Genomic DNA, 18,198 nt, shown 5'->3' with positions numbered 1-18,198 from the left:
TTCAAGACATGTAAGTCTGTGACAGCCAGGTAAGGAGAGCATTAAAAGCCACTGATTCCACTCAGAAGGCAATCAAATATGCTGTACTGTGTACAGCAATATATTGCGACCGAAGGTCGCATATACTCTGAAGAACCGTGTCGCTTGAGTGACCTTCCTTCCGTATCCTCGTGACCTTCCTTCCGTATCCTCTGTGATGTCAGTGTGATGTCAGCGAGTTGTGACATCACTTCCTGTACAGGGCGGCTACACGAAATGTGGATAACACTATATATGGAGATAGTCCAGTCCATCATGTCATATGGGACTACCATCATAGAAAGTAGCCATTGTTAGGCCGGAGTCAATGGCTGTCTAAACATGGAGATGTGGATAACACTATATATGGAGATAGTCTAGTCCAATATGTCATATGGGACTACCGTCATAGACAGTAGCCATTGTTAATCCGGAGTCAATGGCTGACTGTCTGTACAGGAAGTGATGTCACATGACATACTTTTTATGCCCATATATGAGTCCTAACATGGAGATGTGGATAACACTATATATGGAGATAATCTAATCATATGGAACTACCGTCATAGACAGTAGCCATTGTTAGGTCGGAGTCAATGGCTGTCTGTCTGACTGTCTGTACAGGAAGTGATGTCACATGACATACTTTTTATGCCCATATATGAGTCCTTCTGTACCACATCTCCATGTTTAGGCAAACTCCACACAGAAAGGCCCTATCGCCAACCCAACCTAGGGTGTGAGCGATAGGGCCTTTCTGTGTGGAGTTTGCATGTTCTCCCCGTGTCTCCTAGGGTTGATACCCTCACAAAAACATGAACAAACTCCCCCCAGAATGACAACAACTAGAATCGTCAGAGAAACTGTGGTTGGCCAGATGGTCAAGAATTGGCGCGACCTCGCCCTTTAGGGCGAGGTTGCATGTCACCCTGAGGTCGCATTCCACCCTCAGGTGTCTTACTAGTAGCTACAGTGTGTGGTTATTACAGCCCTTGCATCCCAATGCATTGTGAACTTCTAGGTCTGCTTCATGCATTTCTTTTACCACTGCAGTGCAAAAAACAAAACTGTAAAATAAAACGAGACAATCTTTTCAGGTCAAGAGAAAATAACTGCACTAGAAAGCCCAAAATGTTCTAAAGACAGTTAGTTGCCTTACAATACCCAGGTTACAAAATAACTTTTTTTTAAAATCTTTCTCTCATGGCATTTTATACATGACACTTTTTCTATGTAATATGTAATGTAGGCCTATGTCATTTTCTTACATTCCAAGGTTTCTTTTCTCTCCGTCACTATTCATTCACAGAGTGACCATGCATTTGTCTTACCATTCTTTAAATTTGATACTAACCCCCCACCCGCCCGTAGTTTTTAACCTTTAGACTTTGTCATAGAATCACATTTTCCTTGTTCTTTTTCTTTCATTGAAATCCAGTATTATCTTATGTACCTATATTGATTTGCTGCCGTTGTAGTATTCGCCGAAGCAACATTAATTTCGCTGCTTGTACCTGTACGCAAGTGAACAATAAAACCATCATCTATCTTCATTCTTGAGCTGAAGCTCTAAAGGCCATTGTGAGGACAGAATGGAGTACAGTTCTGCGAGCCTTTGAATGGAAACATAGTGTAAGGGAGTAGAACCTGAGAGGAGAGCAGGCAGAGCGAGTTGTGCGGAGCCATTCTCCATGTTATAATATCATTGTTACAGCCGAGAGGGGTCTTTAAAGGGCTTTCAGGATTTCAAACCGACAGTGTGGGCGCAAACAAAGGCACAGCCCCCACATCCTTGGTAATGCCTAGGGCGCTTTCAGTCTAATGCTTTAATGTATACTTCATTGCACACCGGTGTTGTGCGCTGAAAATATTAGACCAAAAATGTACAATGCGTTGCGATCAGGCCAGGAAATCATTCTATGGAGTCACTTGGCCATTGGTGTTCTAAATGTTCTAAATGCATAAAGGCCAAATACCAGGGCAAGGCCCATAGCCGCAGGAACTAGGGGTGCTGAGTGGGCTGTATTGAGCTGGCCTGTAACCGTTTGAAAATTCCACTTGTCTTTATGATCTGATGGTCAACCCAGGACGAATGTCATCATAAATAGCCTAACCACCATATTATGCATATGTCGTACACTCTATACCCCCTGGTCAAAAATATTTCCAGCGGCTATGGCAAGGCCCAGTAAGTATTGTTTTACTTGGCCCAGGCCTCAGATCATATAATCTTTGGAGGGGCATACAGCCAAACTGAGGGGCATGGCACAACTAAGAATAAATCACCTTAAAGGTAATTTAAGTGGACAAATGGCCTGCCGTTGTTATACCATTAATATTCTCCCCATGTAGCCTACTGTATGTAGTGACACTGACGATGATTGGAAATGAAGAATGACTAAAGCCTTTACCAGTGAAAGCTGAAAGCTAAATTACAAAGACCACCCACCTCTTTAGTTTTGTCCATGGCCTTCAGAACGGCAACATTCAGCTTTTCCAGGGCAGACAAGACGTTGACATATTCTCCCAGGTGTGGATTGAAGTACTCTGGATGTGAAGATGACATTCAGTTTCCATACACTATGTCACAGGGCTGCAAATTATTATTTTAAAAGTGAAATCCCAATATTGACTATTCGTATTTAGCAAGAGTCTGTACTGTAAGTGTTTTTGTTCTGCTGTTTAGTCTACATGTTTCAACATCTTTTAAGAGAAAACTGATGTCAGTCAGTAAAAATCAATATAACTATGGCAATACTGCATTTGTTTCTTCATAACTGAGTCTCTGGTCCGTGAGAGTAATACAGAGTTCACACTGTAAAATCCTGGAGTTACAAATGGATAAGCATTGTACTGGCTATCAATACCCAGTGCCATGGTGATATTTTAAAGTTGCACAAAGGTCACCCTGGAATAAAGGCTAGAAGAGTGATGTTGACGACACAATAAAGCACATTCAACGCTGGGACAGAATTACCTGTCAGTTTGTCCGTGTCTATCTCGCTGAGAGGGAGGGAGAGGTTGGTGAAGGGGAAGAGCACAAAACAATTATCATGAATCATGATGTGTGTGTGTATATATATATATATATATATATATATATATATATATATATATATATATATATATATATATATATATGTATATATATGGATATGGATTATATTTTAATCCATTATGGTTTCATTTAATTAAGAATATCCCATTTAATATACTGTATCATGGGGATTTTACTATGCTGTTCCACAAATGCATTTTCAAGCACTGATGTGATTTAACTACTGTATAACTCCATCACAGTGATATAATGACCATACATTTCTCTATCCATTGGGGGTCTTCATCCCTACCATGTAAAACAGGCTAAATGCTTCTAACTTTCCTGATTAAGGACTAAAGGCTCATGCTGCAGATGTCTAAAGTCGATCTCCCATTGAAATATTGGCACATCCTCCTTTAAAGTAGAGTTAACTCCCAGAGGCAGATTAACTTACTCGCTGCGCTGCCTGTCAATGGAGTAATACAGCTCCTGCATCTGTTCGTCAGTGAGGACACCATCAGCAAAATACGACTGGAACTCTTCCAAGGACAGCTTCCCATCGTCTGAAGGGTGAGGTGGGGAGGGGAGAGGAAGAGAGAGAGTGAGAGAGGATTTGTGAAAATGACGCCTAACCCTTCTACTGGACTTTCATGAGGCCTGCTATAATAACTCACACAGTATGACAAATCACACTGCAGTTTTCTTATAGATGAGGTGCTCAGGACACCTTTTTTTAGTCTCACTTTTTATTACTTTTTATGGTGAGGACTGATTATCGCGAAAACATATTCAGTAGCATATGAGTAGCATTTTTGGAGCTGTGTGAAGCACAGGCTCCCTATACGTGGCCGTGTGGGTCTGTCTGTGTGTCTGTCTGTGTGTCTGTGCGTCTGTATGTAGCCTGAACTTCCTAAACTTCGGCACGCTACTAGTCCCACAGTTTTGCCACCACACACTCGCGCCATATGTCAAATCGACCGGCTTACTCGGGAATAGTGGGCTAGTAACTTGCTAAGAGAAAGGTTCAATAGTTTAATTGATATTAATTTATTAGTGAATTAATTTTCCCCATTGACTTATAATGGGAATTGCAAAAACTCACATTCAATTATTTGTCTCTCGCAAACCATAGGGGCTAGAGTTTCAAGACTTGGAGAGGAGGTTCATAATGATTTCAAGGATTAAATAAAAAATAATTGTGTCATTTGGCCGCATGGTGGCGCCATAACACCCCACTTTACGTTTTGGCCTGTAACTCTTGAACCGTAGGTCGGAAAATTAAAAATATTTTTTCCCTGGATTCCTTGGGTCATGACGCATCTCCCCATATAGGCCACGCCCATTTGCGCCATGATAGATTTTCCGCCATCTTGAATTTTCTCCAAAACACACTTTTTGCTCCTTTTCCTACATATTTTCTTCAAATGTCACAAAAATCGGTACACATGATCCACACACACACACACACACACACACACACACACACACACACACACACACACACACACACACACACACACACACACACACACACACACACACACACACAGCTCCACTTCACACAGGTGTGATTTTTAGTTGTTGTAGACCTACTTTATATTATTTGGGGAAATGGTCACAATGTACCTTTTTTATGAATAAATGTAATGTTGTCCAATCTGTATGGTAGAGTATGTTAATACAATATAACTTATACAATTGAGGTTGTTGTATTATGTCTCCTAGCTCTTCTATTGAGACATTTACATTGCGTCAAAGGTCATGTCTCACCTACGTAGATCTGACACGAATTTTGACCTGAAGGTCAAGATTCAATTTAACCCCTGAGCAAGCAGGCAGGCTCTATTAACTGACTGCACTAGGTTACACTCTCACAAATGGAATCCATTTAGAGGTAGTGATAAATGGTGCGCTTAAAAATGCAGATTGACAGATATGACGACAGCAGTCTATGGTAATATGATTCATAAGGAGCAGTAACTCTTCCACCCCTACAGTAGTTGCATTCCGAAAATAGCAGATCGATAAGGTTGTAGATCTACTATCTTCGACACGGGACACCGTCCATCATATGTCAAAGCAAAGTATAAATCGTGCTTAACAGGGTGTCATCTCGTCGCAAATCTTTGGTCTAAGCTAGGCTGCTTTACGAGCCCAGCTCAACACTCTGTGAACCACATCTGTCCTGAGTGTCCTCTCCTCACTGCCAGACCGCAGCCTTCAAACAGATGGCTGATGCTAAATTACATAATTACTTAGTTTAATGGAGACCCATTTTTTCCCCATGCCACCAATAAAATATTTTGTTCTGGATGTGACATAATCACAAAAAGACCTCACCAAGGAAATAAAACATTTCATGGGAAGAACTAAAAAAAATCTATTTGCACCTTACATAAGTTAGCAAGGATATGTTCTTTTCCCCCAAAACTAAATCTAACATCCCAGTTAGTCAGCAGTCTCTCTTTGTCTGGAATCATGGTGAATCGTTTTACCGGGCAGTTTTGTTTGGTACTCAAATTTGGACCTGAACACTTGTCATATACACTAGTTGTGATGACTCTGGGAAACGAAAGACAAGACTAGGTTATGCAAGTGGAAATGCCTATGGGTGGCGCTACAGGAATTGGCACAGAGTCACTAACATCAGTATCAGTAGGGTTCATCCTCCAGAAAGGAGCATGAATTTGCTCAGCAAGTTTAGTGTGATTTGCTTCAGTTAAACTCCAACAGGAAGGGCAAGTTAATATGACAAGGATTCTCTCTTTGCTCTTTCTTCAATCGTTCCTGCCTTGAGATGTGTATTCCTTCCCCCAGTATTTATTGCATACTGGGGCAAAAACACAATCTGTTCCGTCTCATTACTTAATGTTCCCTATCATAGTTTCTTTGTTCAAGCTTCACACCCAATTACACATTATGTAAGTCATAGCATAGCCCAAATTCCCCTTTATGCAAATATTCATTTATTTTCAAAGCACCTTAAATATAATTATTTATTAAATATTGTTGGTTCTTGTAAGGAGCAAGGTTTTGGAGCACAAGAGGGAAACATGACCAGATACTGTAGACAGTATGTTTTAGATTAACTAAGATCTGGATGCTTAGTTTTTGGGATGGAGCTTTAGATTAATTTAGCAGAAGGGGATGCGCGTTGGTCAGACGGTTCTCAAGATAAGCAAACTACTGATGCGCGCACACAGACTGATGGACAGACAGACAGACAGACAGACAGACAGACAGACAGAGATTTTGTGCATTTATACTAGTATGATGTCTCTTGCTGTCCTTGTTATTTGAAGTATTCTTTTTCTTGTTTCATATGTCAGCATGAAAATACAAAGGTTGTACCTGCAGCAATCCCACCTCTGGAAAAAGTCTGTGAATATACACAGGAATTAATGCTGACTCAAAATTGCATTAAAACAAAATGCCAGGCGCAGGAGAAGGCTGTCTATTCTTGATTATTGACCCCTCAGCTACTGAGGTTTAATTACAGGATTTGCGAATTTCAAAAACATCAATCCAGATGCTTTGTTGTGACCGACAAGGTCAATGCTACTGTACATCCCATTTGGGACATTAAAATGTGATACAAATGAATGTTGAGTGACTTGAGTCATTCCTTCAGGGATAGTTGTCAATAGTTGATGTACTGTAATAACATTTCCAAAGATTTTCACATTTTGTAAGTCACTTCCCAGGAGCACATTTACCCCGACAGCATTGCAAATTCAAAACTGGACTATGGTCAAAAGCATCACAGTCGCCACATTGGTTTCAGGATAATGCAGAAATATAATATAATATAATATAATATAATATAATATAATGAGGAAATAATACTATGGTAAAAGTACAAAAGTTTTGATATCATAAGCACCTTTGTTATAATGCTGAAGGCAACTGTAATACAATCATAATACAATTTTTCAAAATGACAAATAAACCTATATGAGGCTGAAGAAAGAATGTCCCAAATTCTTGGGAACATATTTGATATGAAATATGCAATACCATATTGTTACATATACATTGTGCATTGTGGAATACTCCCAGTATGTCCCATATCATTACATAACCACTCACCTGCTCACCTGGTTTAAGTGAAGAAAAGGACACTTTTAACGGTTCAGCGCACAAAAATAAACCAAGTGAAAGAAATGCCAGATTGTTATGATTAATGTGTGATTTCTTCCTTACAACAGCACTGGCTGGCAATCAGCCAACTCTCCCTATGTGTTAAAACCATATTAACGCCTATCAGGGCAACGTGCTCAGCGTTGGCTCAGAAGCACACCATTTCCTCCAGCACACACACAGTGTAACTTGAACAAACGTGAAACTACAGTACTTAGAAAAACATAATTTAATTTTATTCCCATTTTTATTTTTGGAAGGTATAAAAATAAATGCTTTTATGTTTCTAATTCAATGATCGAAATTATGATTTCACTTGATCCATAAAGGGGGAAAAAAGCACCATAGCACCAGAGATGCATATGCTTTAAGAATATTCACCATGAATCTTTGTAATAAATATACTTTTTAGTGAACAACCTAGGTGCATCTGAATCCCAATAACGTGCTGTCTAAATAATAAGGGAATATCTGTGATGTCACTGCGCCAAAGTTAAGACTAACTAAAAACTGGTCTAAACGCAAAGCTCTAAGTCTGTGCGAGAGTGCAAGATAACAGTGTGCCCTGATAATGCCAGACCACTCCTAATATTAAGCCTAACACGCCCATGGGCACAAGATCACGTGGTATTTAGACATTGTGGACACTGGGTCTAAAAATGACAACTGCGCCAGGCAGAAGATAATATGGCCCTAAGAAGTGCTGGTGCATCCTCTTGGCCCAAAAAGTAGAGTTCGTCTTGCAATCTCTAGATTATAAGATACAGTATCTTGCAATGTTGATATTTTGGCCTGAGAAAACTCACTCCTCCTCAGCACTCACTAACCCCCAGAAGGTACCTCCCATTGCCCCCTCACCTGCCCTCTGTGTAAACTTACAACAGATTTTTGACCTTAGGTCAGTACACATCCCCACTCCTGCCCCTGTCCCCTCCCTCTGTCCTGCCACCCTAGATCACCTCCAGCCAATTACTCTAGTGTCCTACCTCAATAATGCAATTATTTTTCCTTTGACCCACAAACTGCCCCTCTGACACTATACCTCCCTGGCTCCTCAATGAAGTCCTTGGTATTGTTGGTCCTAGTGTCCTATCAATCATCAACTGCTGCCTCACCTCAGGTCATGTCCTGGCTGCCTTCAAGCATGCTGTGATCCCTTACTTAAAAAGAAAAGCCCAGACCCCTCCATTTTATCTCATTTTAGATTTAATTTTAACAGTCGATAACGGTCCTCCTTGACCTCTCAGCGGCATTCGACACAGTCGACCACAACATTCTTATAGCATGCCTAGAACACCAGGTTGGCATCACGGTTCAAGTCCTATCTGTCCGACAGGACCTTTTCTGTCCAGCTAGGGGAATTCTCATCACCCACGACCCCCCTCATGTGTGGGGTCCCACAGGGATGCGTCCTAGGCCCCTTATTATTCCTCCTCTAATATAGAGGATCCATTTTCTAATATAGAGGATCCATTTTCACTAAACACAACATCTCCTGCCAATGGCAGGAGATGTTGTGTTTAGTGAAAATGGATTACCCAACGGGCACAATGGGCCCAGGCCCAGGGGCCCCTGAGCTAGGGGGGCCCCTCAGCTTGAGCCACCGTGCGACCGCATCCCTGTTATTAACGTTGCAATATTTGCCAGACACTATTTAACTGGGCCAAACTCTTGCAAGAAGTATAATGAATAATGTATTATTAAAATATAGATAATAATATATCTAAAATAAATGAGTCAGCACCCAATTTTATATAAAGTATTGTTAGATGTTCTTATTTTTTTCTTTTAAGTTGCTTTAGCAGCTAACATAAGCATGATGAAGAATGTTATCACACAGCATAGAATAACTTTGAACCTGGCACCACTGTTTTTAGGGCAGAGAGGGAAAATAAACCCATCCAAAATGTTTTCAAGAATAGCTACTATGTTATCTACACAATATTGTGTGTTATAGTTACGGTATAACTATTCTATACATTTCAGGGGCTCTTTTTTTTGGGACTTTAAAAACTCTAATTTCTTCTGCCGCGGCTGTGCCGCGCACACGGAACACACACCATCATTATGTCGCTGTGCGGTCGTAAGAAGGGGGGCCCTTTGCATTTTGGGGCCCAGGGGCCCATTTTTTCATGGTCTGTAGATGACGTCCAGATCAAGTACCTACCCATAGAACCTGAATCAAACAATTCATTCCAACCACTGCTCGACTGTTTACAGGATGTCAAAACCTGGATGAACAATAACTCCCTGACACTAAACCAAAATAAAACATAATATTCGACCACAACACTGTCAACCCCCCAATACCCCGGACACTCTCATCTCCTCCAATATTCACTCCTCCACCAAAAAACATGGCGTAATCTTTGACAGTACCTTCAAAATGGACAAACATATCAGCTCTGCCGCCTGTTTTTCAAACTCAGACTCCTTGCCAAGGTTAAGGCCTATCTCCCCCGACAACAATTAGAAACAGCCATCCATGCCTTCATTTAATCAAGATTAGACTATTGTAATTCCCTATACACCGGTTTAGAGCAGTCATCTCTCAGCTGCGGCTCGCCTCCTCACTGGCACAAGACATCGTGAGCACATTACTCCTGTCCTGTCCTGTCCTGGCCTCACTTCACTGGCTCCCTTAGAATAGATTTTAAGGTTCTGTTATTCGCTTTTAAAATGGCCTCGCCCCGCTGTACCTCATTGAGCTCCTGCACCCCAGCCAGAGCTCTGAGGTCAGCTGACCTGTCACTATTAACTACTCTACCAACAAAATGATTCGCTGCCGCCAGCCCCTCCTATGCTTTGGAACAACCTGCCTCTCCCCATCCGATCTGCCCAGTCCATTGAGGTCTTCAGATCCCTACTCAAAACCCACTTATTCTCCTTGGCTTTTAATTGCACTTGACCCTCCGATGTGTTTTTAATGATGTGTGTTTTAATTATGTATATTTTTGTCTGTGTGTCGAATGGGCACCGTTGATGTTGATGCTTTGCTTGTCTCAACCCTGTACAGCACTTTGGTCAGCTTTTGTTGTTGCGACCGTAGGTCGCACTTTACTATCAAAACCACCACAAAGTGTAAGTAACTCCGTCCGTCCGTCCGTCCGTCCGTCCGTCCGTCTGTCTGTCTGTCAGTCTGTCTGTCACACCTCACACGTCACACTTTTTCCCTGCTTATATCTCCGCAACCGTTGCCCCGATCCATGCCAAATTTTTCCCAGGTCCCTGGGGGACCCCCAGATGTAAAAAATGACCAAATGCGCAAACATGACCAAATGACCACCCCAACGGGGCTGCTCACAGGGAATTCCCGGGGACCGCCGACTCCTGGTGCTCCAGAACGGATGCAAAAGTGGTGGCGCCCCCAGTGGAGGACCCCCTACACTGCAGCTCACATAAAATGCCGTAACTCCGGCTAGGAGCGACCGGGACAGCCGGGGCCGGTACCTATTCGTCCGCCTTGCCGGCGCGGAGACCCCACCCCTCATTTCTCACATGGCCCTCTTCTAGCGCCACCATGAGGCCGATTCTTGCAAAACACATTTTTGGACACTGCTCCTACAATTTTCGCCCTAAAATCACGCAAATCGGTACACAGTATGTCTACACTCATCCCATCAACATGAATCTGTCCCATATAGCGCCACCTCCAGGCCGATTTTTAAAAACACATTTTTGGACACTGCTCCTACAGATTTTGCCCTAAAATCACGAAAATCACTACACAGTATGTCTACACTCATGTCATCAACATGGATCAGGAAGATTTTGGCAAAACACATTTTTGCCCTATTTGTGGAGATAAGTGACCTACGGTCGCTTATCTCCCGATTAGGGAGCCTTACTGGTTTTAAATGTGCTACTGCTATGTGCTATGTGCTATGATAGTATGCTTGTTATTATATACCTATATATGTTTTCTGGTACCATAATTGTGGATGGATGTGGATGGATGTATTTCATCCCTAGAGTACCATCTCTACCGGGTTTTAAAAATATGACCTCGGGGCCCTCAAAACACACTGATGATGACATCAATTCTGTAGCCCCCATGTAGCCTCAGGCCCCACGAGTCATTATCACTTTTCATTGCTTCCTGACAGCCCTGATGCTCACTAAGGAACAACAGAAACCATACCATACTGTACTGTACTGTACTGTACACCTTCTGGCCTACAACTGAATCCCAGCGGAGCCTCCCTCATGTACTGCCGCTGCATTAATTGGCTTCCTTTCTCAGCTTTGCTACTGCATAGAAAATATATCGTCACCGTCGGGCAGAAACCTTGTATTTCCCAAGTTTCAATGTGTATGTTTTTTCGGAAAGTAAAGCCCTGCTTCATCATAAAAGACTGTCGCATCAAACTAGTGAAAATAGCCGATCTATACCGTGAGGCGTTGTGTGCTTGTAGATCGGCTTTTTTCACTATTTTAAATCATTTTTAAAATGATAAATACAAAACGAGCGGGTTTTGGACATTTTTGGATTTCCAACCAACAACGACAATATGAAGGAGAAGTGGACAATAACATGTTCTCATTCTCCTTTATAAATAATACTACACAGCATATTCTATCAGGTCCAGGTTTTTGACAAGCAAGGAACCAAGGGGTCTGAAATGAATCCAGTTTTGTGAGAAGCTCAACAAATTTGCATTATGTTGCATCATTAAAAACTGGTCTTACATAACACCAGTTTGCTGTACTCCAGAGGAAACCAGCCAGTGTTTCACAGATACATCGCATGCATTAATAACGGTCCTTATTGCAGTTCACATTCCATTATACTGTACTGCATGCATGAATAAAATATAAAGGGCAAACACAAATGTCTATTTGTCAGCGTTATTTCCCCACACAGCAAAAATACTGAAGTTAGCACAAAGTGAAGCACATCTAACACAAAGGGTATTTAATTGTACAAAAGACATCCACTTTCATTAAGATGTTTTTTTAATCAGTTTGCATAAATTCCCTCAGGCAGTACCGGTAGGCGTTTTGTCTAAAATATATCTGTCAGAGTTGCGCCAGGTGCATCTCATTTCGGCAAACCACAACAACTTCTTTAAAGAGATTTTAATGGGTAGCAATTAATCATAATAATAATCTAATTAGTTGTTGTATATTTTATTTACTCACCATTTTTGTCTGCTCTGCGGAATATCTGAAAACAGGAAAAAAAAAACATAAGGTCAGGTTTTTAGTTTTAGGGTACGGTCACACCTGCACACTGGTGCAGGCTGATAAACACAGGTTGTGCTGAAAACACATTCAGTAATAGTGTATATATATATATAATATAAACAAGTACAAGTAATATCTGTCTTTTTTGTTCTGTTTTGCTGATATTGATTCTAAGTGCATAAACATAATGCATGAACATGACAGCAGCCCATTAGTAATACAGGTAATCAAATATTCTATTATAATCATTGTGTTGGTGCGGGTTGGTACTTGGTAGATATAAAGCTGTCTGTGTAGAAGACATACAGTAGAGGTGGCCAGTAGCATGTAGAATAGATCATTGTTTAATACCAAGAAATTGTGCCACTTTCAGTTTCAACCTAAAGCCTCATGAGCCATTGCCTCTGATTCACTCATATGCTTTAAACCTAACTATAACTCTATGGCTTGCAAAGAGCCTCTCTGCAGCCACCATCTTTGGAGGTCCCTGTACAAACATCATCTGAACAGAGAGAATTTTCTGTTTTATATGCCAGCTGTGTCATAACCCTGAGGCTACTGATGCCATTGTATGATTATATAAATATATCCAGAGTCGGCTATTTATTTTATTTAAACATTTTTTTATAGATACGTGACATTGTGAGCTGCCTTGTAGATATGCTAATTCCAGCACACAGATGAGTATAAATCATGCATTTCAACGCCATCATGGTGTTGGCAGGCCGGTCACACGGAAAAATATGTACTGTAGATGGGTGATGATGATGATATGGAGGATATGGGGTGTCAGATAAAAAAGATTGAATAGCTTCTGAGAGACTGAGAGGGGGCGTTACGAAAAGCAGCAATGCTTGGCAGCCCAAGTCCATAAACATGCAGACTAATCCACTATTTGTTCCTCAATGTTGTTGGCATTTTACGGTCTTCTCTACCCAAGAGGACATTTAAATGGGTCTTTACTTTCCGCAAGCATTTCAGTGGAGAGAGAGGACATCTTCTCAGGAAATGAAACGCTGACATTTAGGTTTTGCAGGAAGTAGCCTGGAGGGAGAAAGTTAGTGATTGGAATCAATGCAAGCTTCTGCAGTATCTGTGTTTTCTTATCTTTTTAACACGTTAAGGTGAAGGCAGCTGATATATGATGGCGCTGCTTCTTAGCAGCGGCTTCCTGATGTCTGTGTGAAAACCGAGGTAGTGCAGAGACAATTAGATTGTGAAAGACTTGTGACGTTTCATAATTTACTTATGGTATATCCATGAGTGTATAATTACTGCCATCTTTATCTCTACCACTCTCAACATGAGGTAACATCAACATAACACGCGATCAGTTTCACTCAGTTGAGAGACGCAAAGTGTGGAGTTCAGCACCGTGTCCATGCCACTTCCCACTAAAAGCACCTTGAGTGCATCCAATTGGTCCCATAGCGCTGGCTGACTGACCGGCTGACTCAGCGTATTATCAGTTGCACTGGGATCCATGCAGTGGTGTAAAGTAAGTAAGTACGTTTACTAAAGTATTGTACTTAAGTACAATTTTGAGGTATTTGTACTTTCCTTGAGCATTTCCAATCTCCAATACTTTTACTTCTACTCCACTACATCTCGGATCCAAATATTGTACTTTTACTCCACTACATTTATTTGAAAACTTTAGTTACTAGTTAATTTGCAGGTATAAATTATAATATTAAAAATCATACATAAACCACTTTGGCCCCTGCAATGTGACGCGTTGTGAGCTTGTAGATCTGCTATTTTACTTACTTTTACTTTTGGTACTTTAAGTAAATTTTGATGCCAACACTTTCGTACTTTTACTCAAGTACATTTTGAATTCCAGGCTTTTACTTTTAACAGAGTAATTCTATATTGCAGTATTTGATACTTTTACTTAAGTAAAACATGTGAGTACTTTTTCCACCACTGGATCCATGGCTGTTGCCCTTCAAGAACAGCAGTGTGTGTACAGTATGTGTGACATGCCCTGCCACTATCCTATTTCAAACAACATTGCACCTTCAATTTCATTCAAGTGAATTTGACTGAAGATAGATATCCCACGGTGACAAATGTAGAAAATGTACTAACCAACAAACTGAACTGCACAGCAAGTTAACAGAATAACTTACAGTACAGTGACAGTCTTGGCTGGACTCAAGTTTGGGGGCTAGACTGGTCTGTTTATTCCTTCATTTACTCTGCAATTCTCTGGTGTCTAGTACTTTTTTCTTAATCCCATAGACACCCGCTGACGTTTTCGTATTTGTATCATTAATATTCGGTTTTTGTTTTTATATACCCATTGCTGTATCTCTTTTTTCAGTATCCGTCCTGTGTTTCTTTATTGCTGTACTGCCAATGACAACTGAATGTCCCCCTTGGGATCAATAAAGGTCTATCCATCTATCGAAGTTTTCTGTGGAATTGGTAAACATCATTATGGATTATGCTCCTGGCCCATTCTACTGTGCACTGCACTGCAGACTTATCAGCTGATGATGCCAGTATGACGGTGTCGGTTTCTGACAAGAACTGATTTACAAGTAGCTCTTGTCGGCATGCGACACAGCCGTGCAAGGGAACAGGGTTTTGCGCTATGGGGGGAGGTGATGACATCAAACTGTAAGCCAGGGGTCTTCAACGTTTTCAGGCCAAGGACCCCTTAGTTGAGAGAGAGATGAAGCAGGGACCCCTACAACCTTTTCATAGATTCCATATAGTTTCATTGTTTGACAGCACAATCGTCAGTGTATTTTGGATTCATGTCAATTTGTGTTTGCAGATATTTAACCACTTAAACGGTCAATATTTTACCTTTCACACTGTACTTAGTCTGCTCTTTTTCCCCTCTACACCAAAGCTTGTTGCCAAAATAGTCGATCAACTAAGACCCATGCTGTAAGCCATCATCCTCATCATCCACCAGGTAACGGGTCTATTGTCAAAGTAATTTCATGGCTCTATACGCTGACATTTCTCCTAAACCAAACAAGTTGCTGGTGTAAGCATGCTGTAGACGAGGCCTAAGAGAAAACCACCATAAAACCTGGGAAAACAAATTGTGGGTAATAAATCATGGCTATGAAGAAAGATTAACGCTTAGCCCCTAAAGCAGGAGGTTTAACTGACTTTATTAAACCAGAGCAATGTTGTGTCACTGTGTGCGTGTGTGTGTGTGTGTGTGTGCGTGCGTGCGTGCGTGCGTGCGTGCGTGCGTGCGTGCGTGCGTGCGTTTCTATTGGGGGGATTACAAACAATAGAGATGTCATCAAGCAGTGCCAAGGGTGGGATAATCCAATTTAAATACTATTTCCATCTTGCACTAACACATCATCACTGTGTGTGTGTGTGTGTGTGTGTGTGTGTGTGTGTGTGTGTGTGCGTGCGTGCGTGCGTGCGTGCGTGCGTGCGTGCGTGCGTGCGTGCGTGTACACTTACATTTTTCATAAAGGCAATATGCTAAAATAAGACTATAGTGAGGTGATGTGCAATCTGGCTAGCATTCGTCAAAGAAAAGGTCCTTTTCACTTTTAACTGGAGCTCAGTTAGTCTGTTCTCGAGAGCCTAGATGATGAGTTACTGGAGTTTATACTCAGGGGGAGTAAAGTGATAAAAGTGAGGGGAAATGAAAAGAGAGACAAGAGAGAGACTGCAAGACAGAGGAAGATAGAGATCATAAGAGATAGAAGGAGAAAGCAAGATGTCATATAATAATGGTTTGTGGTTACACAATGAGACGTAAAGCAAGCTTGACTGAGAGAGATACATTGAGGCCCCAGGGTGGAAGACTAAACATAAACAAGGTTTAATTCAGCAAAACACAAGGAAAATGGCGAGCATGCACTGTCATCCCATTGTTTAATTAATTAGTTGGGAAGACAAAAGAGTTCTAAAGTGCTGAGTAATTACACTACATTGAGTGCCATTCTACTGAAGCCAAACTATGAGAGATTACGCTTTCAAAATGGCTGGAAAGGGCAAATATTTAGCAGAATTGGATACAAGCCTACAAGCAAAGAGAATCACACACATGGCACATACAAACTAGGCCTAGGCAACATGGACAAGATCAAATATGATAATTATGACCAAATACCACATTGTGATGATAATATCATATAGCCTAAAGGATATTTTTAAATAGAGAAAATAAATGAATGAGAAAACATTAAAAGTTATGCCATATCATGATATATTATGATCCAAAATCCCAGACAATATCAATAATATAATAATATTATATATCCATTTACCGGGAACGCCTAACATAACTATAGCTTTAAATTCGGGAATCACTTTTGGGGTGGTTGTTGCTATGTACAGTAAAGCAACATACATTTTTGGTCATTTTTAAATATATATATATTTTTTTAAAGATTTTCAGAAAACTTAGGTCAGGATTTAGAAGGCGTTTTTAGAATCGGCCTCAGGTCTAAATGGGATCATATCTATATCGTCCAGCGGCTTACAGCCACTGTATAGAGAATGAAGGACATCCATAATCCATTGTAATATGTTAGGTCCTATGAGGGGATGCCAGCAGGGGTGTCGCACCAAATTCGGGGCCCTGGCCTGGGTAAAAGGATTCACTGCGGGCCCCCCATGAATGTTCTTCATAGGGGGAGGGGGTTTATTATTACGCATTAGTGTGTGCTTAAACTATTGAAAAATAGCAGATATACAAGCTCAAAGCTGCGAGTTTGTAGATCTGCTATTTTTGAAAAATCGTGAAGTCTTTGAATATTTCACATCCTTCTAAGGTTTTTTTAATGTTTCTATGTCAGTGGTGCTCAAGCTTTTTCATGTGAAGGACCCCCAAAATGATATGTATTTGGCCACGGACCCTCAAAATATTTAGTTCCAGGGACCCCCCAGAAGCAAAATCTGGGTTACAGTACAAATGTTCGCTTAAAAAAAACACAAAGATTTGCACACATTTTCACTACTTTTCAAAAATAGCAGATCTACAAGCTCGCAGCGCGGCACTCGGTGCCGCGCTGTGAGCTTGTATATCTGCTATTTTTCAATGGCTAAATAATTAAGGCCCCTCCACCTTGGGCCATAGTAACTCAGTCCCACTTTTCCCCCCCTTGTGACGCCACTGGATGCCAGATCAGAGGCGATACAACATATTGGCCTGCACAGGCTGCATGCCTGGCCTCAATTCTGGATGTAAACACTAGCTGCATTTTTTGCCAAAAGTACTGCAATAAAATGTCCCCTTTGCCAGCCAATGCTCTGCCTCTGTGCAATTAGAAGAGATGATTTAATTACCAGTGGGGAGTCTGAAAAAGGCAGGGCAATGATGCTGCTACAGCAACAAACACACTGCCTTGTTTAGTTCTGGAACACCCTCAGCTAATCAAAAGCAATACAGCAAACATACCCTTATTAACCTATGCTGGATTGCTTAATGGAAGATATAATTCTTGCTGTGTCTACACACTCCAGAGAGCCCAACAGGGTCGCAGAATGCCAGTAGGCTAAATTATTCAAAACAACAGAGAAACAGCTGCACTATATCTAAGTACCTTTTGCTGAGAAACAATCATTACTGTGCAACTAAACCAAACAGGCATAACATTCAAATAATAATAGTTATATTAATAATAATAGGGCCCCCTCCCCCAAAAAATGCATACAAAGGTGCACTCTCATGCATTTGACAACCAATGTCATGACCCTGATTGATTACCATTATGATAAAAACATATTAATATGTGAAACAAAAGAAAATGACAGTTGGAAAGGTAAACATAAAAAAAAAACAATAATAACCAGCATAAGCATGTTGAGATATGGCATTA

At 41.0% G+C, this 18,198-nt stretch overlaps 1 protein-coding gene across 1 annotated transcript in view; it reads right to left on the bottom strand.

Moving 5' to 3' along the window:
• LOC308291647 (N-terminal EF-hand calcium-binding protein 1-like) overlaps positions 1-18,198 on the bottom strand; it is a gene marked incomplete at both ends in the record, with an annotated part of 30,052 nt that overhangs the window by 11,383 nt on the left and 471 nt on the right. Inside the window, 4 exons of the mRNA XM_080733708.1 lie at positions 2,468-2,565; positions 2,996-3,021; positions 3,513-3,621; positions 12,341-12,365. Of these exons, the coding sequence (XP_080589834.1) occupies positions 2,468-2,565; positions 2,996-3,021; positions 3,513-3,621; positions 12,341-12,365 (258 nt within the window). The remainder of the gene's footprint in view (positions 1-2,467; positions 2,566-2,995; positions 3,022-3,512; positions 3,622-12,340; positions 12,366-18,198) is intronic.

Source organism: Nannobrachium achirus (assembly GCF_963921795.1).
Source record: "Nannobrachium achirus genome assembly, chromosome: 9".
Lineage (NCBI taxonomy): Eukaryota > Metazoa > Chordata > Actinopteri > Myctophiformes > Myctophidae > Nannobrachium > Nannobrachium achirus.
Note: the sequence above shows the minus strand (reverse complement) of the source record. Positions and strands in the feature narration are given on the sequence as shown.